Below are 25,955 nucleotides of genomic sequence, written 5' to 3'. Positions count from 1 at the left end.
AGCTAGCTGTCTGCTCTGCTCCCTCCTCACTCATTAGAGCGCTGAGGTGTGGTGGGGCCAGGGGCGGCCGGCTCATTCTCTCAGCAGCTCGCTGAGAGGCTGAGCGGGTTGTCAGTCCAGGCACCTGGCGGATCCAGACTCCCATTGTCGGGATGACGCGGTGCCTGGACTGATATCCGTGACATTAGCAGAGAGCAGACTTCAGTCCGCTCTCTGCTGAAAACGGGTCACAGGAGTGCAACACAAACTGCACCCTTGTGATCCATAGGAGAAGTACAGCCAAACAAGCTTTGCCTGGACTTCTCCTTTAAGCCCAACGTCAAACGTTTAAACAGTTACAGCAAAAGGTTTGTTTCTTTTAGAAAATTAAACAATTTAGATAAGTGTTGAACGTGACCATGCCAGTGTGATATGGTTTATTCAAACCTTGTGACTGCTACTTTTTCTGGACAGCTTGGACTGTTACAGGAATTGGAAAAATAACATATCTACTGGTATACTGGTAGGATTAACTGGTAATATAACTGTGCAGAAAAGACATGCAATAAAATAAACCTGCACAGCTCAGTTTACATTCCAGTACAGTGCCTGTGTTCCAGGATGACTGTACTCCATGGACAGGAGTGACACCATCCTGTGCCAGCCAATCAAGATGGCTGAAGACCGGCACCCAGAAAAAGCAAGAGAGAAGATGCCGGAGAGGGACCTCGCAGCATGGGCCGTTGAAGCAGAGGTAAGTATCGCTGAGTTTAGTTATGCTTTAACTGATAACAGATGTCAGGTCACAAACAGAAAGTCTTAGAGTCTCAGGACCACCCTTTCCTCAGCAGGGGCTGACTTAACCTGGTTATAAACTGGTAAATTTTTAATGAAATGTTTGTGCGAATATTTGTAAGCTCTTGGTACATTTATTGACTGGACAAATGTTGTTTGAATATACTTCAAAATTTTGTTTGTTTTTAACATTCAATTTTGGAATAAGTGTATTTTTTGGAACAAAAACACATACACTGTTAGAGATTTGTTTGTTCGAGAAAGATTTTCTATCCTACTCCTTCAAATTTTCTTGTTACTGTAGTTGTAAACGAACACTGATTTGACCTCCGCACTAAAGATTCGAAATTTAAACATTTGTTCTTAAAATAAAATGTTTTAAAGGAAATTCTACTAGTTTATAGCCAGCTTTACAGATATCCTGCCCTGTAAGTCACCCTGTTTCTGTGATCATGATGGCATTTCTCCCATCATGAGCACACTTTTCAGTCCTTGTTTTATAGTGTTAAAAGCAACAACTAAGCAACATATTGTAAATTCTAAATTTAGGACACCAACCGCAGCTCCATTTCTGATGCTGTATAAAATACTGAGCTAGTTGTTCATTTCCTTGCTCTGTAGTAAGCAAGACTGTTGCTCTGTGAATTCTATTCCGAAAATTTGTGTATTCCAAGTTAGCTTAATATGAAGAATAGAACCTTCATATTTTCTCTGTCTTTTTAAAATTATATATAAAATTGGTCTAGCAGTAGTGTTTAATTCATTGCCTGCATAACTCTTCATTCAACATGTACTCTTAAATATAGCTATTGTGTGTTATCTGTTTTTTCCAGTGTACCCGATAGTCTTGGTCCATTATGGAAGATTCATATTTGGCATAACAACAGTGGTCAGTCACCAAGCTTGTATTTCAGCCATGTAATTATCAAAGACCTGAAAAGCAGAACCAGCTTTTTTTTCTATGCGGAGTGCTGGCTAGCAGTGGATGAAGGAGATGGGAAAGTTGAACGTGAACTGACATGTGCAGGACATGGATTAGGCTTCAGACGGGTAAAAAAAATGTTTGTACCTACGACACAAAGCAACTAAATTAAATTTAGTGCTTGTAGGCCTGATGCAATGGAATAGATTAATTATACTATAACGTGAAACTGTATAAACCTTTTAATATAAACAAAACACTTCAATCTGACATATAAATTAGGGTGAGTACATGGATTGAAAACTGGCTACAGGGGCGAGTTCAAAGGGTAGTGATAAATGGGGAGTACTCAGAATGATCAGGGGTGGAAAGTTTGGTCCCCCAGGGTTCTGTCCTGGGACCAATCATATTTAATTTATTCATAAATGACCTGGAGGATGGGATAAACAGCTCAATCTCTGTATTTGCGGACGATACTAAGCTAAGCAGGGCAATAACTTCTCCGTAGGATGTGGAAACCTTGCAAGAAGATCTGAACAAATAAAAATAATGCATTTGGGTGGCAAAAATATGAATGCAATCTACACACTGGGGTGAGAACCTATGGGGGATTCTAGGATGGAAAAGGACCTGGGGGTCCTAGTAGATGACAGGCTCAGCAATGGCATGCAATGCCAAGCTGCTGCAAGCAAAGCAAACAGAATATTGGCATGTATTAAAAAGGGGATTAACTCCAGTGATAAAATAATAATTCTCCCACTCTACAAGACTCTTGTCCGGCCGCACCTGGAGTATGCTGTCCAGTTCTTGGCACCAGTCATCAGAAAGGATGTGCTGGAACTGGAGAGAGTCCAGAGAAAGACAACAAAATTAATAAAGGGACTGGAGGACCTTAGTTATGAGGAGAGGTTACGAGCACTGAACTTGTTCTCTCTGGAGCGGAGACGCTTGAGAGGGGATATGATTTCAATGTACAAATACAGTACTGGTGACCCCTCAATATGGATAAACCTTTTCCATGAAATAGAATTTAATAAGACACGTGGCCATTCACGAAAACAAGAAGAAAAGCAGTTTAACTTTAAACTGCGTAAGGGGTTCTTTACTGTAAAAGTGGTTAGGATGTAGAATTCTTTTCCACAGGCAGTGGTTTCAGCGGGGAGCATCGATAATTAAAAAAAACTATTAGATATGCACATGAACGACCACAACATAAAGGGATATACAATGTAATACTGACATAAAATCACACACATAGGTTGGACTTGATGGACTTGTGTCTTTTTTCAACCTCGCCTACTATGTAACTATGTAAAATGTTTTAATTAAAGTCCACTGTCCACAGGTGATGATGTGCCACTGTTCATTTTTTTTTTTGGCTAGCTGAACGAAAAAAAAAAAAAACTACATGTGTATAGGTAGCTTTAGAGAGGTTATAGCCCATGTCAGCTTTTTTGCCTTCTGTGTCCCATTGGAGAGATTTCCCCTTACTTCCTGCCCCATAGCCAGAAGATGAAGTCAACAGAGCTAGTGTTCCAAGTGAAACATTTCTCCTCTATTTCTGTTCTAGTGTCAACTCAGAATCTGGGATTTTCTTTCACTTTCACTATTGGTGATAACAGTAACGCAGACAAAAAGACAGGGCAAATCTCCTTAATGGGAACATAGAAAGCAATAAAAACCCGACAGGTGTTCGAATGCCGCTACATTCTATTCAAAACTAAAAAAAGTTTTGCCTCTAGTTACACTTTAACATGTTGATAAGATCTGCATCAAGCTGGTTTATCTATGTAACTATGTAACACTTGTCTAAACAATTATTGAAAAGACTAAAAATTCTCCTTGGGTGTTTATACTTAAAGCGGAGTTCCACCTAAAAATGGAACTTCCGCTTTTCCGGTTCCTCCCCCCTCCGGTGTCACTTTTGGCACCTTTCAGGGTGGAGCAAATACCTGTCTAATACTGGTAATTTGCTTCCACTTCTGGGCATAGATACCCGTGCCACCCACGGGTATCTACGCCACATCCCGTCCGTCCCCCATCCCCCCACTGTATTCTGGGAGACATACGGGTCCCAGAAAACAGCAGGAACCAGTGGGATAGCGCAGCACGAGTCGCGCATGCGCAGTAGGTAACCAGGAAGTGAAGCTGCAAGGCTTAATTTCCTGATTCCCTTACCGAGGATGGCAGCGGCAGCACCCGACAGCCGAGGGACAGATCGGCTTCGGGTGCCGACATCGCGGGCCCCCTGGACAGGTAAGTGTTCATATTTTAAAAGTCAGCAGCTGCAGTATTTGTAGCTGCTGACTGAAAAAAAAATTGCAGAACTCCGCTTTAATTCACATTTGTTTTTTAGTGGCAAAGATGATGGTTAGATCAGGAAAATAATCTTTTGTCTACCCTAGATCTAGATTGCTGAGCTAAAGGATTTTTATAGTTGATTGCTATTGTTGCCTTGAATAGGGCTGGTGTGCGGGATGAACACTTAAACTGGCCATAGATGGATTAATATTTGTCTGGTTCAGCAGGGACTGGCCAAATTTGAATCCATCCATGGCTGTTCCCGCTAGAGAGCAGTCGATCTAATGATATCTTCTCTCGAACATGTTGGAAACATTTTATTTAATCAGCACTGCAGCCAATTGGCTGTAGTGCTGATCAGTGTATTCTGACAGTAGGAGTCGTCCCTCTGTCAGAATACAATAACGTAGTGGGGAGGAGTCCCTTATATGCCTCAATTGTGTGGATGGGGGAATCCGTTCAGTTTTTTTTGATCAGCCATCTGGCTGATTAAAAAAAAAAAAAGATCCGCCCATGGCTAGATTTAGCTATACGATTATGCATATTCATACCATTACCATTCCTTAAAACAATTATGCAGTGGTCATATATTATAACCTATGTCTTATGTTTATTTTTACCTTTTAATGTGTGTAAAACTGACCTAATTGTCTATCATGTTGTACAATATTTCTGTTTCTTTTTTACCCCAGCTCTTCTACTGCAAATTCACACAATATCTGGAAGATTTCCATTCCTGGGGTTCAGTCTTTAGCCGACCATCTTACAGTTGGTTCAGTCATACTCAACGAATAACCACATGTTTAGTCATGTGTTTGGGATATATGTGTTTCAATGTCATCCTTCTTTACTGGAAAGAAGATCAGGTATAACTTCTTTCTATTTTATCAAGAAGAGTCAGATAAGTATAACATAGCTAGCAAAATGTGTGGTCATATGAGTTAAAATCATGAAAGGGCTGTTCTTTTGTATCTTTAAAAAAACCCTGTCACCAGTTTTCATTTTGAATGCTTTTGTTAAAACTTCACAAGAATAATAAAAATTTGTGTGTTAACTTTTTTTTTTTATTATTATTTGCAGCATCTTATTTCATTTTCAAGTGCGTAAAGTGAATAGTGATCTTAAACTTCTAATAGTTTGCATGAATGGAAGTTTTTTCATCATGTGGCCCTGACAGCTCTAAGAAACTCTCTAAAAGCTACTAGCTTGTGTGCAGTAGTGGCCACAACTCCCTGCAAGACCTCATACTTATACTTGCAATGCTGAGGTTCACTTAACAGTTCTCTGGAGGTCTGGGAAAAACAGGAAGATTGGCGCTGGAACCCTGGGCTGTCCTATTAGTATAAGACATTGTGGTTGTATTTGAACAGGATTTTTGGATTCCTGACTGGCAGCTTTTCCACAGCAAAGGATTTCCACAGTTTCCTTGGTTTGTGGCTGAATTGATCTGAGATTAAAATGCCACACCAAGAATTAATTGTACAAGTATAGCGCTACCCTCAAAGGAGCCGCTTAGGTATGTTTCATTCCGTACTCTGCCTCTCAACCCCAAGAACAATCTCAGCCCCTCTGACACACCTGGCAATAGTGTACGTGCAAGGACTAATGGGAAACACACACGTTATGATAAAACACAAGATAAAACACAAAAATTGACTTTACTGCAATATTTCTGTGAAAAAGAGTAACTATCAGTAACCATATATATTCAAGTAATGCAAGTGGAGAGCAATAACTGAGATTAAAAGCAATATAGCTCAATACCATAGTCAGGCTGCTTTCAGGGGATTTAAAACCTGAGAATAACCCCAAGAGCAGAGGCAAACACTTCAATAACAATAAATCACAATATGGCAATCTGTACCAGATTGGTTATCTTTACCCAGTTCGGCTCTATGAGTCCAGGCAGGAGGAGGAAAGAGGAATGACCCTCTTATGTCAGGCCTCTCTCTTCTGTCCCCTGACACCACAGGCCCAACTTTAAACACTTTATTCCAATTAATGGTTTAACTTCCTAGATAAACTGGCCCACACACACCCACTGCATATACAGAGAATAAAAAAATGTAAACGACAAATATTCTGCACAAATAGACTAAAACTTGTTGTTAAAATAAAATAAAGGAATGCTAGCTGACACTTAAGGATAATTCAGAATGCCTCAATCAGATAATAAAAAGAATATAGTGCAGCGCAATCAGATTAAACTAAGCAGTCCATATCATCCTCTATTGATGGTAAAACAGTCCTGTATGTAAACGGATATGAAGAGCCTCCTAAAGTGCAATAATGGACAAAGACAGTAAAGCAGTGATTGTAGCCCATCCACCACAGATACTCCAGCCTCTCACCTCATAGACTCGACCTGTAAAAGGTCATACAGCATATACAGAGCTCTGAATATGTGTGTGCGGGTCCGTATGGCACTAGTAGCTTCAGTCCTTTTGAAGAAAGATGAGGCTTTGTATCTTCAGCTAGCCACTTTCATTGGTGCATTTAAACTCTTGAATAGCAGGGCCAAACAACACAAGTAGGCAGGATTATCAAGTTAGGAAAGCAGGATCTTTATCAGCAAGGTGAAAGGACAGTGGTGTCTGTATACAGTTTCTCTGGGAATGTATGACCTTATCCTTTAGCCCTGTGGCACTACGATGTAAGCAAGATGACTAACAGTAATGATGTCTGTATACAGTGTCCATCTAACTTCTTCTGTGGTGCAGTGTCCCTGTTTCCTGCAAATGGGCAAAAGCCCCCTCACCCAAACCTTCAGTCTAAGCCCAAACTAACGCCTTGGAACAAGCAGGCTCTCCTGACGACCTGACTGGTCACCTCACACTGGAACGCTTTACCGATGGTGTAGGTGCACCTGGACACACACCTGGGATCCCTCTCTCTCAGGCTAGATGTCCTGACTGGAGGCGAAGGCCTAAATCGTGCAGTGAAATCACCTAGGAGGCAGTATCTCTCCCTTAGGTCTGGTCTCTTGCTCTCATGCTGTCTGAAAATCCCTCAGCAAAGCAAGATGGAGTCTTTTTTTTTTTTTTTTTTTACAAGAGAAACATTTTTTATTCAATTTTTACAGTACAAGCGATATATATACACAGTTGTTTACAGAGATGTTATTGCATGAATTGTCACAAAACAGATAGGCTGCACATTGAAACAGGAGAAAGATGTGCAGAGCTGTTAAAGTGCATCACATTAGGATATGAGTGCAGAAGTAGTAGATTCCAACAGTACTATTTAAGGAGGTCCTGGGGGGGAAAGGGAGGGGGGAGGGAGGAGGAGGGCAGGGGTGAAGGAAGGACCTCATCGACTTTGCTAAGATCACAAAGCTCAAACAATGGTTAGACATTCAGGACATCATAGCAGTATTACACTGTACGGGGCAGGTCCATCAGCAATCTCTTAATGGTCATCCGCCACCTCCGTGCCCCAAGCATCTATCCATCCCGACCATATTTTGTCAAATTTGCTAGGGCAATTTCAGTTGGCATAGGTAAGCTTATACAATGGCAGCACCGAGTTCAGTGTTAGGCGCCATGAGGACGCCCTGGGAGGCGTATTGTCTTTCCAGTGGAGGAATATCTCTCTACGGGCATAGAAAGTAGCATAATTCAGGAATAGCCTAGTATATTTACCACTTACCCTAGAGTCAAAAACATTAAGCAGCATCATTTTGGGGTCTGTTCCAAGTTCCAGGGAGGTAACCCGGCTAAGGGTGTCGACTATCTCCAAGATGGAGTCTTTAGTTCCTCGTCTGCAAAGCATGCTGGCTCTTGCAGTCCCATACAGTTCAATCTGAATGTGAAACTTTAGTCCTGGAACTACAATTCCCTTCATGCTTTGCTCCCTGGAGGTAATCAGTCTGCTGACAGGATGCGATGACACAGAGTCTTAGCTGGCACTAGAGGGAAACAGTCTAACTGCAACAATGTTGCAGAGTGCCTTCTGATACTGCAGGCAAGATAGCCAGCTCCCTGCTACACAAGTATATGCAGTATATGTTTCAATGTGAATTAAGATAAAGAAGTGTGGAGCGTACGCATTTCAGGGGCCTCAAAAATGTCCCCTTTGTCAATGCTAAAAAAAATATTAGAAATATATTTATATAGTTCATATGCTAGTCCGAACTGTAGCTAAGGGGCTTGTCTGCCCACTTTTATTAAACAAAATTATATATATATATATATATATATATATATATATATATATATATATATATATATATAATCAATGTAACATGATATAAGTACTGGAATTTATAATAGAACGCTCTATAGTAAAATTAAGCTGTATAATATGAAATTCCCCATCTTTAAGGTAACATAAACTAAACATATTTTTAATTTATTAATCCTTATGTCTTTCAATCCAAAACCATTTACGAGTCTGCAAGCTAACAACAATCAATCACTTTGAGCACTTTACAATAGTTATTTTATAGGGTTTTCTTTTTTCGCTCTCAAGATTTTTATATTATCAGCGTAATTTTACAATAATGTGTTATATTATCATCACCAACACCTCCAGTATTTATACTACAATGTAAGTCATAAACCTATTTATTTAGTATTTAAACACCAAATTTTGAATATTAAATGTCTTACAAGAGTGGTTAAATGATTTCATGTTACATGTGTTTAATAAAAGAGAAAACATTAAGAAGGAATCTTACGTATAATGCACATGCAAATGTGATGTTTACAGCTAGAAGACTGAGAATAATCAAATTCTATACCTTGCTATTTTATAAAACTCCAAACATGTCTTTTTTTTTTTTTCATTGACTTTAAAGTATGCTGCTGAAAATGGTCCTATTGACATTTCTACTACTTCCCTGATATCCGGATTTCAATCTACAATGGTTGTGTATCCAATTGCATTGTTACTATCACTTCTGTTTAGGTATAGTAAGGTAAGATAAAATTCTAGTAAATCTTAACTTTCATATTTTTAAATCCACAATATCACATATCTTGCTGTAGAAAACTCATATTCACGAATGTTTCTTCTTTCTTATTTAGAAGGTGAATAAATATCTCAGAGAGGATCATTCTAAAATTAAGGCTTCTAATATGAACTGCCATCAAGGTGAGAACAATAAAATCCTTTTAATGCTGTGGGAAAGTTCTTTTTCTGCACACCACATAGGGCTTTAACTGTTTTCACCACTTTTCACACTTGGCACATCCATCAGTAAACTGCAACTACATATTTGAAGATGCATCACTGAAGGCATATACTTTCTCAAAATAGAAAGTGGTTTCCTTGGCTTTCTATATCCTGTTATACAGTGCCTTTAAAGCGGTTGTATAGTCTTTTTTTTTACTTTTACCTACAGGTAAGCCTATAATAAGGCTTACCTGTAGGTAAAAAAAATATCTCCTAAACCTTTACGGTTTAGGAGATATTCCCCTTGCTATGCGCCGCTGACTGCAGCGGCGCATGCGCACAGGGGATTCTCGGCTGAAGCCCGGCAGCTGCCGGACCTTGCCGAGTAAGAAATCTCCCGCGCGCATGCGCGGGAGTGATGACATCGCGGCTCCAGCCACTCACAGCGCTGGAACCGCGATACCCGGAAGACACGCTGAGGCAACATGACAGCTCCCTCGGCGTGGACCAGGTAAGATACTGACGCCTCGTTCTAAGGTAAGTATTTCATAATGAGCTAGTATGCGGTGCATACTAGCTCATTATGCCTTTTGCTTTACAGGGTTAAAAAAAAAAAAAAAAAAATTTGCGGGTATACAACCGCTTTAAAAAGTGTTCATACCCCTTGAAATTTTCCAAATTTTTCATGTTAAACTAAAAATGTACATGTATTTTATTGGGATTTGATGTGATAGACCAACAGAAAGTGGCACCAAATTGTGAAGTAAAAGGAAAATGATAAATGGTTTTCAAATTTTTTTACAAATCAGTATGTGAAAAGTGTGGCGTGCATTTGTATTTAGCCCCACTGAGTCAATACTTTGTAGAACCACCTTTCGCTGCAATTACAGCTGCAAGTGTTTTTGGGTATGTCTCTACCAGCTTTGCACATATAGAGAGTGAAATTTTTGCCCATTGTTCTTTTCAAAATAGCTCAAGCTCTGTCAAATTACATGGAGAGCGTCTGTGAACAGCAATTTTCAAGTCTTGCTACAGATTCTCAATTGAAATTAAGATCTGGACTTTGAGTGGGCCATTCCAACACATGAATACGCTTTGATCTAAACCATTACATTGTAGATCTGGCTGTATGTTTAGGTTCGTTGTCCTGCTGGAAGAGGAACCTTTGCCCTTGTCTCAAGTCTTTTGCAGACTCTACCAGGTTTTCTTCTAAGATTGCCCTGTATTTGTCTCCATCCATCTTCCCATCAACTCTGACCAGCTTCCCTGTCCCTGCTGAAGAAAAGTATCCCCACAACATGATGCTGTCACCACCATGTTTCACAGTGGGAATGATGTGTTCAGGGTGATGTGCAGTGTTAGTTTTCCGCCACACATAGGGGGTCATATACTAAGATTCTGGCAAGTATGAGCGCTCTACATTTAATAGCGCCCAATTAAAGTCAGTTAAGACTTCAACTGGGTGGACATGCAAATGGAAAGCGCTATTGCCAGCAAACATGCCTGTCACATGGGCATATGCAGGAATTGTTAAAGTCAATTTGGCACGAACCTGCAAAATCCAAAGTCCTCATCAAAGGCTTGTATGCAAATTATTGGCCATAAAAAGTGTATGGGGACACGGGTACTGCCCTGGGGGACATGTATCAATGCAAAAAAAGTTTTTAAAACAGTCATTTTTAAAGAAGCAGTGATTTTAATGATGCTTAAAGTGAAACAATAAAAATGAAATATTCTTTTAAATATCGTGTCTGTGGGGTCCCCTTAGTCTGCCTGTAAAGCCTGTAAAGTGGTACATCAGGGGGATGATGATGACACATATGTCCTGTGTCAAAGACGCATAGGTGGACGGGCCAGGATGGAGTGTTAGGCAGTGGTCGCTGCCGGTGTTGGGACAGATGCCATATCCTCACTGCTGTACCTATTTTCATGCTTGCTCTAGAGTGGTGCACTGACGTACTCTGAAAATGTGAGTACCCCCTTTTGGGGGGAGTGTTTTTATCTGGTTTTGGAATAAATAATTTAAAACGTTATTATGCTATATGGTTCTTTCTTCTTATTCACTAACTGGATAAAGTCCAACATAGGTTGGACTTGATGGACTTGTGTCTTTTTTCAACCTCACCTACTATGTAACTATGTAACTGTTTCCGTGCTGGAGCCTGTGATCCTGTGATCCGCACAGAGCCCGGGGTGGCTCAAAAGCATTCTCTGACTTTGTTTAGCGACTTAGTCACATTCTCTGAGGTGAGCGCATTACCTTGGGGGGTCACCTGTATTGCACCATCGCATGACCTGTGGCACGTGGAGACATAAGCACGTTTGAATACACCACTAGTGAAGATTAGGGATGAGCCGAACACCCCCCGGTTCGGTTCGCACCAGAACCCGCGAACGGACCGAAAGTTCGCACGAACGTTAGAACCCCATTGACGTCTATGGGACTCGAACGTTCGAAATCAAAAGTGCTCATTTTAAAGGCTAATTTGCATGGTATTGTCCTAAAAAGGGTTTGGGGACCCGGGTCCTACCCCAGGGGACATGTATCAATGCAAAAAAAACTTTTAAAAACGGCCGTTTTTTCGGGAGCAGTGATTTTAATGATGCTTAAAGTAAAAAAAAAAAAAGTGAAATATTCCTTTAAATATCGTACCTGGGGGGTGTCTATAGTATGCCTGTAAAGTGACGCGTGTTTCCCATGTTTAGAACAGTCCCTGCACCAAATGTCATTTTTAAAGGAAAAAATCTCATTTAAAACTGCTTGCGGGTTTAATGTCATGTCGGGTCATGGCAATATGGATGAAAATCAGTGAGACAAACGGCATGGGTACCCCCCAGTCCATTACCAGGCCCTTTGGGTCTTGTATGGATATTAAGGGGAACCCCGCACCCAAATTAAAATAAGGAAAGGTGTGGGGCCACCAGGCCCTATATACTCTGAACAGCAGTATACAGGCGGTGCAAACAAGACAGGGACTGTAGGTTTGTTGTTAAGTAGAATCTGTTTGTAATTTTGAACATTTTTAACGTGTTTAGCTCCAGCCAAAAAATCTTTTCTAAGCTTTTTGGAAAACATAGGGAAGGGTTATCACCCCTGTGACATTTGTTTTGCTGTCTTTCCTCCTCTTCAGAAGATTTCACCTCACTTTTTTGTCCCAATGAAAAATGTTTTTTGAAAATTTGGGTTTTTTTGTGGAACAAGGATTGGAAAGCATCAGTGGAAAGGAGAAATTGTTTTCCCATATTAACTCTTACAGGAGAGAATTTCCCTTCCTAGGGGTAGATTTCATCTCACTTCCTGTTGTCTCCTTCCGTTTGCAAGTAGGAGTCGTTTGTAAGTTAGATGTTTGAAAGTAGGGTCCTGCCCTATATACTCAGCAGAAATTTGGGCCTTAGGTGTTGCTGTGGCCACAACACTGTAAGCCCTCACAGGGCCCTGCTGTGAAATATTAGATCAAGAATTGTAATTACATGCCCCTGTTGAACAGGAGCTGAAAAATTAGGCCTTAGGCACTGGTGCTGGTGCCACAACACTGCAACCCCTCACAGACACTCTAGTTGGAACGCAGGAACGAGCCCTGCTGCAAATTATTGCTTCAAAAATTGTAATTACACGCCCCTGTTAGACAGGGGCAGAAAAATTGGGCCTTAGGCACTGGTGCTGGTGCCACAACACTGCAACCCCTCACAGACACTCTAGTTGGAACGCAGGAACGAGCCCTGCTGCAAAGTATTGCATCAAAAATTGTAATTACACGCCCCTGTTAGACAGGGGCAGAAAAATTGGGCCCTAGGCACTGGTGCTGGTGCCACAACACTGCAACCCCTCACAGACACTCTAGTTGGAATGCAGGAACGAGCCCTGCTGCAAAGTATTACATCAAAAATTGTAATTACACGCCCCTGTTAAACAGGGGCTGAAAAATTGTGCCTTAGGCACTGGTGGTGGCGCCCAGAACCAAAAATGTTCTTACAAGCTATCAGCGTGATGATTGAGGAGGAAGAGGATAATTACTCAGGGATAGTCACTCAGCATCAGCATAGGCAGTCTTTGAAGGGATCTGAGATTTCAAAAAAAATTATTCGGTTACATCAGCATCAGGTGCTTGGTAGCTGGTGGTGATCCAAGACTCATTCATTTTTATGAAGGTCAGCCGATCGACCGAGTCGGTGGACAGACGCACCCTGTGATCGGTTACCACGCCTCCAGCAGCACTGAATGTGCGTTCCGAAAGAACGCTGGATGCAGGACAGGCCAGTAGCTCAATTGCATACTGTGCAAGCTCTGGCCAGTGATCCATCCTCAAGACCCAGTAACCCAGAGGATTTTCGGTGGGAAAGGTGTCCAAGTCTGATCTTGCCCCTAGGTATTCCTGCACCATGTAAAACAGACGCTGGCGATGGTTGCTGGAACCGATCATACCTTGGGGCTGCGGACCAAAAAATTGTCTGAACGCATCGGTCAGACGGCCACCTTCTCCACCGCTCCTTCTTTGACTGACCGAAGCCTCAGCAACACGTTGTCCAGAAACAGGAGTTTGTAACCTCCCAGTCTCTGGGAACGCGTTGCACAGACCTTTCTGCAAGGCCTCCCGAAGATGTTTCATCCTCTGCTCCCTCTGCGATGGCAAGATAAGGTCCGCAACCTTACCCTTGTAACGTGGATCAAGGAGGGTTGCCAGCCAGTATTGGTCCTTCTCCTTGATACCACGAATACGAGGATCCTTACGCAGGCTTTGCAGGATCAGGGAGGCCATGCAGCGTAGGTTTGCTGAGGCATTCGGTCCGGAGTCCTCTGGGTCACTAAGAACGACATGGTCCGCAGCCACCTCCTCCCAGCCACGTACAAGTCCATGTGTTTCTTGGGACTGATCCCTTAAAGACTGCTGCTGATGCTGAGTGCCAGGCTCCACCTCCATACTGACACAATCTTCCTCCTCCTCCTCTTCCTCCTCGTCCTCTTCCTGTGTGATCGGCGGGCACGCAGGAACACTGTCTGGATAAAGGGGGCCTTGAGAGCTAAGGAAGTCCTCCTCTTCCTGCCTCTGTTCTGCCTCAAGTGCCCTGTCCATTATTCCACGCAGCGTGTGCTCCAACAGGTGGACAAGGGGGACAGTGTCACTGATGCATGCACTGTCACTGCTCACCATCCTCGTGGCCTCCTCGAATGGTGACAGGACAGTGCATGCATCCCTGATCATGGCCCACTGGCGTGGGGAAAAAAAACCAAGCTCCCCTGACCCTGTCCTGGTGCCATAGTCGCACAGGTACTCATTGATGGCCCTCTGCTGCGTGTGCAGCCGCTGCAGCATGGCCAACGTTGAGTTCCACCTGGTGGGCATGTCACAGATTAGGCGGTTCTTGGGCAGGTTAAACTCCTTTTGGAGGTCCGTCAGCCGAGCACTGGCATTATATGACCGGCGGAAATGCACACAGACTTTCCTGGCCTGCCTCAGGACATCCTGTAAGCCCGGGTACCTGCCCAAGAACCGCTGCACCACCAAGTTAAGGACGTGAGCCAAACAGGGCACATGGGTCATTTGTCCCTGTCGGAGGGCAGAGAGGAGGTTGGTGCCATTGTCGCAAACCACCATTCCTGCCTTAAGTTGGCGTGGCGTCAACCACCTCTGAACCTGCCCCTGCAGAGCTGACAGAACCTCTGCCCCAGTGTGGCTCCTGTCCCCCAAGCACACCAGCTCAAGCACCGCATGGCATCTTTTGGCCTGCGTACTTGCGTAGCCCCTTGAACGCCTACGGAGCACCGCTGGTTCCGAGGAAGAGGCCATGGAGGAAGAAGAAGAGGAGGGGGTGGAGGAGAGAGGTGTGTCACAATCAGCATTTTGGAGGCGTGGTGGCGGAACAACCTCCAACACTACTGCACCTTGTCCTGCATCCTTCCCAGCTGCCAGCAGAGTCACCCAATGCGCCGTGAAACTTAGGTAACGTCCCTGTCCATGCCTGCTGGACCATGAGTCAGCGGTAATATGCACCTTACCGCTGACCGCCCTGTCCAGCGAGGCATGGACATTGCCTTCCACATGCCGGTAGAGAGCCGGAATCGCCTTCCGTGAGAAAAAGTGGCGTTTGGGTACCTGCCACTGAGGAACCGCACATTCCACAAACTCACGGAAGGGGGCAGAGTCTACCAACTGAAAAGGCAGCAGTTGAAGTGCTAGCAATTTTGCCAAGCTAGCATTCAACCGCTGGGCATGTGGATGGCTGGGAGCAAACTTCTTTCGGCGGTGCAGCAGCTGGGGCAGGGAAATTTGCCTGGTACAATCTGACGTCGGTGTACCAAAAGCAGATTGCCCACAAGTACTTGGCTTTGACACACCTAATTCTACACCTTCATTCCTCTCACTGCAGGTCTCAGAGAGGACTGAAGGTCTAGTGGGGTTGGAAATCTCAGCTGATGAGGAGCAAGGAGAGATCCTCTTTGTTCTTTGGTGTGGGTCTTTTAGATACGCTTGCCAACGAACTGCATGGCAGGTCAACATATGTCTGGTCAAGCATGTGGTACCCAAGCGGGAGATATTTTGGCCACGCGAGATACGCTTGAGACATATGTTGCAAATAGCAGCGGTGCGATCTGATGCACTCGTCTCAAAAAAGGCCCACACCAAAGAACTTTTTGAATAACGCGTAGAGACTGCAGCGCCCTGCACATGTGGAGCTTTGGGGTGTGATGCAGTCAATGTGCTGCCCTTAGGCTGGCCCCTGGAGGGCATCCTGCCTCGTTGGTGATGTGCTGCCGCCTCCTCCTCCTCCTCCTCCTCCTCCTCCTCCTCCTCCTCCTCTCTCCTATCAGGCACCCACGTTGAGTCAGTGACCTCATCATCCCCTCCCTCCTCATCACTGGAGCAAACCTGGCAGTATGCTGCAGCAGGGGGAGCATGACTGCCAGATTGCTGTCCTTCTTGGGCACCCCCTCTGTCCGCGCTCATGTTACTGCCTTCATCGAGCTCAGTATCGTCATCAGAGCCTTCCAAACGCTGGGCATCCTCCTGGAGCATGTACCCAACACTGTGGTCAAACAGTTCGAGGGAATCCTCATGAGGACATGGTGGAGCTAGGGAAGGAGTCACTGATGACATTGAGCTGAGGGAAGAGGCCGCTGCTTTGCCAGACAAAGCACCCTGGGCATGGGTGAGAGAGGATGAGGAGGATGAGGACGGCTTGGTCATCCACTCGACCAAGTCTTCCGCATGTTGCGGCTCAACATGGCCAGCTGCCGAAAAAAAGGCCAAGCGTGTCCCATGGCCACGTGCTGATGAGGATGCACCGTCTCCACGACCAGCACTAGACACAGAGCCTGCTTGCCCTCTCTTATTGGCTTGTGACTGTCTGCCTCTCCTTCTTGGCCTTCCAGACATACTAATGGCCTGTAGCTGCACTAAGCTGGGATAGAACACCTGTAATTTTCTTCAAGTAGCTTTATATACTGTAACCAGACAAGCCTGCCTGTCAGTAGGAAGATAACAGGAACGGATCTAGCTGAACACTGTGAGCAGGACGCACTGTACTAAATGTAAATAGTCTAGCTGCCTGACCGTGGTACTAATAGGATCAAATAGAACACCTGTAATTTTCTTCAGGTAGCTTTATATACTGTAACCAGACAAGCCTGCCTGTCAGTAGGAAGATAACAGGAACGGATCTAGCTGTACACTGTGAGCAGGACGCACTGTACTAAATGTAAATAGTCTAGCTGCCTGACCGTGGTACTAATAGGATCAAATAGAACACCTGTAATTTTCTTCAGGTAGCTTTATATACTGTAACCAGACAAGCCTGCCTGTCAGTAGGAAGATAACAGGAACGGATCTAGCTGAACACTGTGAGCAGGACGCACTGTACTAAATGTAAATAGTCTAGCTGCCTGACCGTGGTACTAATAGGATCAAATAGAACACCTGTAATTTTCTTCAGGTAGCTTTATATACTGTAACCAGACAAGCCTGCCGGTCAGTAGGAATTTAACAGGAACGGATCTAGCTGAACACTGTGAGCAGGACGCACTGCACTAAATGTAAATAGCAGGAACGGATCTAGCTGAACACTGTGAGCAGGACGCACTGCACTAAATGTAAATAGCAGGAACGGATCTAGCTGAACACTGTGAGCAGGACGCACTGCACTAAATGTAAATAGCAGGAACGGATCTAGCTGAACACTGTGAGCAGGACGCACTGCACTAAATGTAAATTGCAGGAACGGATCTAGCTGAACACTGTGAGCAGGACGCACTGCACTAAATGTAAATAGTCTAGAAGATAACAGGAACGGATCTAGCTGAACACTGTGAGCAGGACGCACTGCACTAAATGTAAATAGCAGGAACGGATCTAGCTGAACACTGTGAGCAGGACGCACTGCACTAAATGTAAATAGCAGGAACGGATCTAGCTGAACACTGTGAGCAGGACGCACTGCACTAAATGTAAATAGCAGGAACGGATCTAGCTGAACACTGTGAGCAGGACGCACTGCACTAAATGTAAATTGCAGGAACGGATCTAGCTGAACACTGTGAGCAGGACGCACTGCACTAAATGTAAATAGTCTAGAAGATAACAGGAACGGATCTAGCTGAACACTGTGAGCAGGACGCACTGCACTAAATGTAAATAGCAGGAACGGATCTAGCTGAACACTGTGAGCAGGACGCACTGCATTAAATGTAAATAGTCTAGATAGAAGATAACAGGAACGGATCTAGCTAAACTGAATACAGTGTATATATATATATATGCAACACCTGGGATGCATATATATACACAATACACTGTAAGTGCAGCTAACTGACTGACTGTTCTGCCTAATCTATCTAACTCAAATCAAATGACACTGTCTCTCTCTCTCTCTATCTCTCAGCACACCGGAACACACACTACACAGGGCCGCCGTGCAGGCGGCCTTATATAGTGTGGGGTGTGTACTAAATCCCCTGAGCCATAATTGGCCAAAGCCACCCTGGCTTTGGCCAATTACAGCTCTCTCTACTGACGGCGCTGTGATTGGCCAAGCATGCGGGTCATAGTGCATGCTTGGCCAATCATCAGCCAGCAATGCACTGCGATGCCGCAGTGAATTATGGGCCGTGACGCGCCACACGAATTTAGCGCGAACGGCCCATAACGTTCGCAATTCGGCGAACGATCGAACAGCCGATGTTCGAGTCGAACATGGGTTCGACTCGAACACGAAGCTCATCCCTAGTGAAGATCACATATAAGCACTTTATTATCCATGTGCAGGACTTTTTACATGCTCAATATATATTTATATAGGTCCATTGTGTACATGAATTGTGTGACACTTAGCACTTTACAGTTTGTTTGGCACATGGCACTTCTTTGTATCTGTTTGCACATATGATGTATATTTAAAGCAAATGTGGTTTCATACTTGCAATATTTGCTTATGCACTTGATATTTATTAGCTTTTTGCGATTATGTTTTTTTAATTTATTTACAATATTTAGTGTTGTATACACTCCTGCACATATTTGACGCACAATTTGTTGTGTCACAATAGGGACACATCTAGCACACTTTAGCGCATCATTATTTTTATTTTATTTAAGGGGTTAACTGTGTTCCCTCGTGTGTGTGTTCTAACTGTAGGGGGATGGGACTGACTAGAGGAGATGACAGATCGTTGTTCCTAGCTAGTAGGAACACACAATTTCACCCCCACAGTGTAGCGAGCGCATGCGCCTGCTATCCCTGCCTAAATGACGTACAGCTACGACGGGTTCGCAGGAATGTGCTGACCTGCTGCAGTATAATGACGGCAGCTGGTCAGCAAATGCTTATTTTGGTGCTTAGAGAGAGTGCACATTTAGTTGACATATTTCATGCCTTACCTAGTCCACAGAATAATAAGTAGAGCCCTGAAATTCAGCTTTGGAGCAGGGATTTTTTTGGGGGGGTTTTGGGGTGGTTTTACATAGTTACATAGTTACATAGTAGGTGAGGTTGAAAAAAGACACAAGTCCATCAAGTCGAACCTATGTGTGTGATTATGTGTCAGTATTTCATTACATATCCATGTATGTTGCGGTCATTCAGGTGATTATCTAATAGTTTCTTGAAGCTATCAATGCTCCCCGCTGAGACTACCGCCTGTGGAAGGGAATTCCACATCCTTGCCGCTCTTACAGTAAAGAACCCTCTACGTAGTTTAAGGTTAAACCTCTTTTCTTCTAATTGTAATGAGTGGCCACGAGTCTTATTAAACTCTCTTCTGCGAAAAAGTTTTATCCCTATTGTGGGGTCACCAGTACAGTATTTGTAAATTGAAATCATATCCCCTCTCAAGCGTCTCTTCTCCAGAGAGAATAAGTTCAGTGCTCGCAACCTTTCCTCATAAGATCCTCCAGACCCTTTATTAGCTTTGTTGCCCTTCTTTGTACTCGCTCCATTTCCAGTACATCCCTCCTGAGGACTGGTGCCCAGAACTGGACAGCATACTCCAGGTGCGGCCAGACCAGAGTCTTGTAGAGCGGGAGAATTATCGTTTTATCTCTGGAGTTGATCCCCCTTTTAATGCATGCCAATTTCTGTTTGCTTTATTAGCAGCAGCTTGGCATTGCATGCCATTGCTGAGCCTATCATCTACTAGGACTCCCAGGTCCTTTTCCATCCTAGATTCCCCCAGAGGTTCTCCCCCCAGTGTATAGATTGCATTCATATTTTTGCCACCCAAATGCATTATTTTACATTTTTCTACATTGAACCTCATTTACCATGTAGTCGCCCACCCCATTAATTTGTTCAGGTCTTTTTGCAAGATTTCCACATCCTGCGGAGAAGTTATTGCCCTGCTTAGCTTAGTATCGTCTGCAAATACAGAGATTGAACTGTTTATCCCATCCTCCAGGTCGTTTATGAACAAATTAAATAGGATTGGTCCCAGCACAGAACCCTGGGGAACCCCACTACCCACCCCTGACCATTCTGAGTACTCCCCATTTATCACCACCCTCTGAACACGCCCTTGTAGCCAGTTTTCAATCCATGTACTCACCCTATGGTCCATGCCAACGGATCTTATTTTGTACAGTAAACGTTTATGGGGAACTGTGTCAAATGCTTTTGCAAAATCCAGATACACCACGTCTACGGGCCTTCCTTTATCTAGAAGGTTAATAGATTGGTTTGGCAAGAACGATTCTTCATGAATCCATGCTGATTACTGCTAATGATATCATTCTTATTACTAAAATCTTGTATATAGTCCCTTATCATCCCCTCCAAGAGTTTACATACTATTGATGTTAGGCTAACTGGTCTGTAATTCCCAGGGATGTTTTTTGGCCCTTTTTAAATATTGGTGCTACATTGGCTTTTCTCCAATCAGCTGGTACCATTCCAGTCAATAGACTGTCTGTAAAAATTAGGAACAACGGTCTGGCAATCACCTGACTGAGTTCCCTAAGGACCCTCGGATGCAAGCCATCTGGTCCCGGTGATTTATTGTTTTCTTCACCCTCCCCCCCATTACACTTTCTAATCAAGGACAAGCATGTGTGCACAACCAAATACTTTTATATGCAACTAGATTTAATACAGATTTGAAGGGGTATGAATAGCTTGCACTTATAAAATATGTATATTGCGTCTGCAAAAGTCAAACATAAAGCAAAAACAATCAACTTTACATTTCAACATTAGTTTAAACATTTGTTACTTTAATGTACTTGGACCAAAAAATCAAAGGCATAGAAATGATGCATTTGACAATATAGTTAGAAGGGCCCTGCTCAAAAGAGCTTACAATCTATAAGGGTAGGACACTAAAAATTAGACACATTAAACAAATCACATTAGAAAAGCAGGGATACAAATCAAGCTAATAACAAACCTTTGTGGTGATCAGAAGTCCTCGCTCAAACCCCTAAAAAGTTAAATGGCAGGATTATCATAAGCAAAAACAGACAAAATTATTCCAAAGGCCAAAAAGGAAGCGCACAAACTACATCGACACGCACAGCAGGAATGAATTAGCAGGAACCTTCCTTTTCATCTAAACCAATACATAGCAGTTGTAAGTCTAACATGTGAGCTTTAGAAGAAATCATCAAACAGCCTTGATGGGGTGTGGGTCAGGAATCATGCATACCCCCCCCCAGAAAAAAACCCACAAAAAACATATCTATTTGTAACCCAATATACACACTGCAAAGAAAGATTCAGGCCTGTTCTTAGGCCAAACACCCACCACAAATGCAGGAATTTAAATAACTTAGCTAGGTTTGCTCACACACCCACCTAGACCCACCCAGTAAAGGACACACCCACCAGTGTAATTGATTCTGTCTCTTCATGTAGGCCTCAAGTGCTCACACCTGTTCATTAGAAATACACATTCTTTACAAATGAAAAAAAAAGGATCAGCATAGATATCTGTGCAGGGTAAACCTCAAAATAACATATGTCCAAGGCTCTGGCCATGCACAGTGATCCCAAAAATCTCCAAATCAAACTTGTATGTTATTGGGCATGTGGAGGGTCCAAAACAGGAAATGACAACTTTGTAAGGGCTGCTTCACACAAATTGGTGGCAAATCGCATTTGTCATTCATACTAAGTAGGGATAAGCCAAACACCCCCCCCCCCCCATGGTTCGATTTGCAGCAGAACATGTGAACAGGCAAAAAATTTGTGCGAACACTGTTAAAATCTATGGGACACAAACGTGAAAAATCAAAAGTGCTCATTTTAAAGGCTTTCAATGCAAGTTATTGCCATAAAAATTGTTTGGGGACCCGGGTCCTGCCCCAGGGGACATGTATTAATGCAAAAAAAGTTTCAGGAGCAGTGATTTTAATAATGCTTAAAGTGAAACAATAAAAATGAAATATTCCTTTAAATATCGTGCCTGGGGGATCTGCTTAGTCTGCCTGTAAAGTAGCACATCTTTCCCATGTTTATAACAGCACTACAGCAAAATTGCTTTTCTAAAGGAAAAATTGTAATTTAAAACTGCTCGCGGCTGTAACGTATTATCGGATCCCGGCAATATAGATAAAAATCATTGAAAAAAACGGCATGGGTTCCACCCCCAGTCCATTACCAGGACCTTTGGGTCTGGTATGAATATTAAGGGGAACCCTGCGCCAAAAATACCAAAAACAAAACGGCGTGGATGTCCCCCTCAAAATCCATACCAGGCCCTTCAGGTCTGGTACGGATATTACGGGGAATTTTAAAAACAAAATGGTGTGGGGGGCCCCCAGGCACTATATACTATACGGCCTGCCCTATTTACTATTTTGGTGGTGCCAGAACATTGCAACCCCTCACAGTTACTCCTGTTGGGTGCAGGAACAGGCCCTGCTGTGAAATATTATATGAAAAATTGTAATTACATGCCCCTGTTAAACAGGGGCAGAAAAATTGGGCCTTGGTGGTGGTGCCACAACACTGTAACCCCTCACAGATACTCTTGTTGGGTGCAGGAACGGGCCCTGCTGTGAAATATTATATTGTATCAAAAATTGTAATAACATGCCCTTGTTAAACAGGGGCAGAAAAATTGGGCCTTGGGTGGTGGTGGTGCCCTAAACCAAAAATATTGTTGATAGCTAGCATCATCAAGAGGATTAGGATAGGCAGCATAGGCAGTCTTCAAGGGATCACAGATCCATAGCAAATTCAATCAGTTACATCAGCATCAAGTGCTTGATAGCTGCTGATCCTGGACTGATTCATTGTTATAAATGTGAGCCTATCAATGGAGTCTGTGGACAGGCGCACTCTTGGATCTATTACAAACCCACCAGCAGCACTGAATGTGCGTTCAGAAAGTACACTGGATGCAGGACAGGCCAGTAGCTCTATCGCATATTGAGCAAGTTCTGGCCAGTGGTCCATCTTTAAGACCCAGTAACCCAGTGGATGCTTTGTTGGAAAGGTCTCCAAGTCTGCTCTTGCCCTTAGATATTCCTGCACCATATACAGTAGGTGACTGCTTGTGTCAATCTCGCCGCTGTTATCAGCGAGATTTGACACCTGCGAGCACCGTCGTGGGAGCCAGCGCCGAGCTAGCTCACTCATCGGAAAAGGAAAACCATTTTTTCCTTTCACAATGAGCAACAGGCAGTGCTGACAGCTGTCTGGTATGAATCATGAGGGGGAACGCTGCGCCAAATTTTAGATAAAAAAATGGCGTGGGTTCCCCCCAGGGGCGTACCAGGTCCTTAGGTCTGGTATGGATTTTAAGGGGAACCCCCTACGCTGAAAAATTGGCATTGGGGTCCCCCCTAAAATCCATACCAGACACTTATCCCAGCACGCAGCCCGGCCGGTCAGGAAAGGGGGTGGGGACAAGCGAGCGCCCCCCCTCCTGAACCGTACCAGGCCGAATGCCCTCAACATGGGGGGTGGGTGCTTTGGGGCAGGGGGGCGCCCTGCGGGCCCCCACACCCCAAAGCACCTTGTCCCCATGTTGATGAGGACAAGGGCCTCTTCCCGACAATCCTGGCCATTGGTTGTCGGGGTCTGCGGGCGGAGGGCTTACCGGAATCCGGGAGCCCCCTTTAATAAGGGGGCCCCCAGATCCCGGCCCCCCACCCTATGTGAATGAGTATATTCAGTATATTCCTTATGATGTCACAGTCCCATCATGCCCCGGGACTGTGACATCATAAGGGGCGGGGTCACTGGGTGACAGCATCCAGTGACCACGCCCCATATAATCCATCGCGCACCGCTCACACAGCATTACAGCGGGAGACAGCGTCGTGTCAACATCGGAAGAAGAGAAGAAGGAACAAGATGGCGAAGACCAGGCCACCGCTAGCAAAAGAGCGGCAAAAGAGCAGAATATAGCGGAGGAGCCCGGCAGAAGAACCGGACACCGGGAGAAGAGGCCGGAGAGCAGGAGAAGAACCAGACACCGGGAGAAGAGGCCGGAGAGAGTGTAGATGTCGGAAGAAGACCCCCGAAGTCGGAAGAAGACCCCGGAGCTGCCTAATAAATTACTTTTAAAACCTGTGTAGTGTGTTTTTTTATTGACACTTTTTCCCCCAGGTGAATGGGTAGGGGTACGATGTACCCCATACTCATTCACATAGGGTGGGGGGCCGGGATCTGGGGACCCCCTTATTAAAGGGGGCTCCCGGATTCCGATGAGCCCTCCGCCCGCAGACCCCGACAACCAACGGCCAGGGTTGTCGGGAAGAGGCCCTTTTCCTCATCAACGTGGGGACAAGGTGCTTTGGGGTGGGGGGGCCCGCAGGGCGCCCCCCGCCCCAAAGCGCCCACCCCCCATGTTGAGGGCATGCGGCCTCGTACGGTTCAGGGGGGGGGGCGCTCGCTCATCCCCACCCCCTTTCCTGACAGGCCGGGCTGCGTGCTCAGATAAGGGTCTGGTATGGATTTTGGGGGGGACCCCAACGCCGATTTTTCGGCGTAGGGGGTTCCCCTTAAAATCCATACCAGACCAAAGGGCCTGGAATGCCCCTCGGGGGAACCCACGCCGTTTTTTTATTTAAAATTTGGCGTGGCGTTCCCCCTCATGATTCATACCAGACAGCTGTCAGCACTGCTTGTCGCTCATCACGAAAGGAAAAAACAGTTTTCCTTTCCCTATGAGCGAGCCAGCGCGAGATGCACAGTACCCTGTCGCCGAGAACCAGCGCAATGGGATCGCGCTGGAAACACATTCTTGCGGTCAGGTACTGTAATGCAGATGCTGGCGATGGTTGCTTGAACCGATCAGACCTTGGCGCTGAGGACTGAAAAATTGTTTAAAGGCATCGGCCGGCCACCTTCTCCACCGCTCTTCCTCTGACTGAACGAAGGCTCAGCAATACGTTGTCCAGCACCAGGAAATGGTAACCTCCCAGGGTCTGGAAATGCGTTACTTTCTTCAAGGCCTCCTGAAGATGTTTCATCCTCTGCTCCCTCTGTGAAGGCAGGATGAGTTTTGCAACTTTACTCTTGTAACGTGGATCAAGAAGGGTTGCCAGCCAGTAATGATCCCTCTATTGTAAATTCGGTTTTGGGAGTATTTTTCCCCCAGCGCTATTGGGGGTGTCAATGAACAAATGAGAAAATAAATTTACATTTTTGGTTGTAACATGGCAAAATGTGGAAAATGTTAAGGGGTATGAATACTTTTTCAAGGCACTGTAATTTGCCAGCAATTTAAATGGTATAATTTTCCTCTTTGTAATTGTTATTGTTGCTGTAGCACAACTTACAGCAAGAATACTTCTGAATATGGTATGGAAAATCCATACCAAACCCTTAATTTGAGCATGCAGCCTGGCTGGACAGGAAGAGGGGGCAGGTGTGTGCCCCACTCCTGAACCATACCAGGCCACATGCCCTTAACATGGAGCAGTGCCTTGCCAGGGGAAAAGCACCTTGTACCCATTTTGATGACAACAATGGCCTCTTCCACACAACTCTTGCCTGGTGGTTGTAGGGGTCTGCAGGTTGGCAGCCTCCTTAATAACCAGTAGACGTGTGCAATTTGTTTAGTTCCAAATTCGTTTTCTAACAAATTTAGACAAATTTGTTAATTCGGAAATATACGAGTTTCCGAATTTCCAAATTTTTTCGAAAATTCCGAAATTCGAAAACCTGAAAATTCTAAATTCGGAAATTCGAAAATCCGGAAATCTGGAAATTTGGAAATCCAAAAATAAGAATTAAAATCTGAAAATTCAAAAGAACGAAAATCTGAAAATAAGAACATATTCTCAAAAATCTGAAATAGTAACTAACTAATAATAACTTAACTATAACTAACTATTAAATTCTAGGTATTGGAATTTCCTTTCAAATTTGCTGTTAGTGAACATAATGAATACAAATTTATCCAAAG

The 25,955-nt window shown here is 44.2% G+C and overlaps 1 protein-coding gene across 3 annotated transcripts in view; it reads left to right on the top strand.

The window, feature by feature from the left end:
* PKD1L1 (polycystin 1 like 1, transient receptor potential channel interacting) overlaps nt 1-25,955 on the top strand; it is a 412,276-nt gene that overhangs the window by 247,155 nt on the left and 139,166 nt on the right. For all 3 annotated transcript variants that reach the window (XM_073630682.1, XM_073630680.1, XM_073630681.1), the window contains exons 27-30: nt 1,608-1,824; nt 4,690-4,863; nt 8,796-8,915; nt 9,025-9,091. In XM_073630682.1, coding sequence (XP_073486783.1) covers nt 1,608-1,824; nt 4,690-4,863; nt 8,796-8,915; nt 9,025-9,091 — 578 coding nt within the window. The remainder of the gene's footprint in view (nt 1-1,607; nt 1,825-4,689; nt 4,864-8,795; nt 8,916-9,024; nt 9,092-25,955) is intronic.

The sequence above is a fragment of the Aquarana catesbeiana genome, linkage group LG05 (assembly GCF_042186555.1).
Source record: "Aquarana catesbeiana isolate 2022-GZ linkage group LG05, ASM4218655v1, whole genome shotgun sequence".
Taxonomy (NCBI): Eukaryota; Metazoa; Chordata; class Amphibia; order Anura; family Ranidae; genus Aquarana; species Aquarana catesbeiana.
This window is presented reverse-complemented; position numbering and strand designations above follow the sequence as displayed.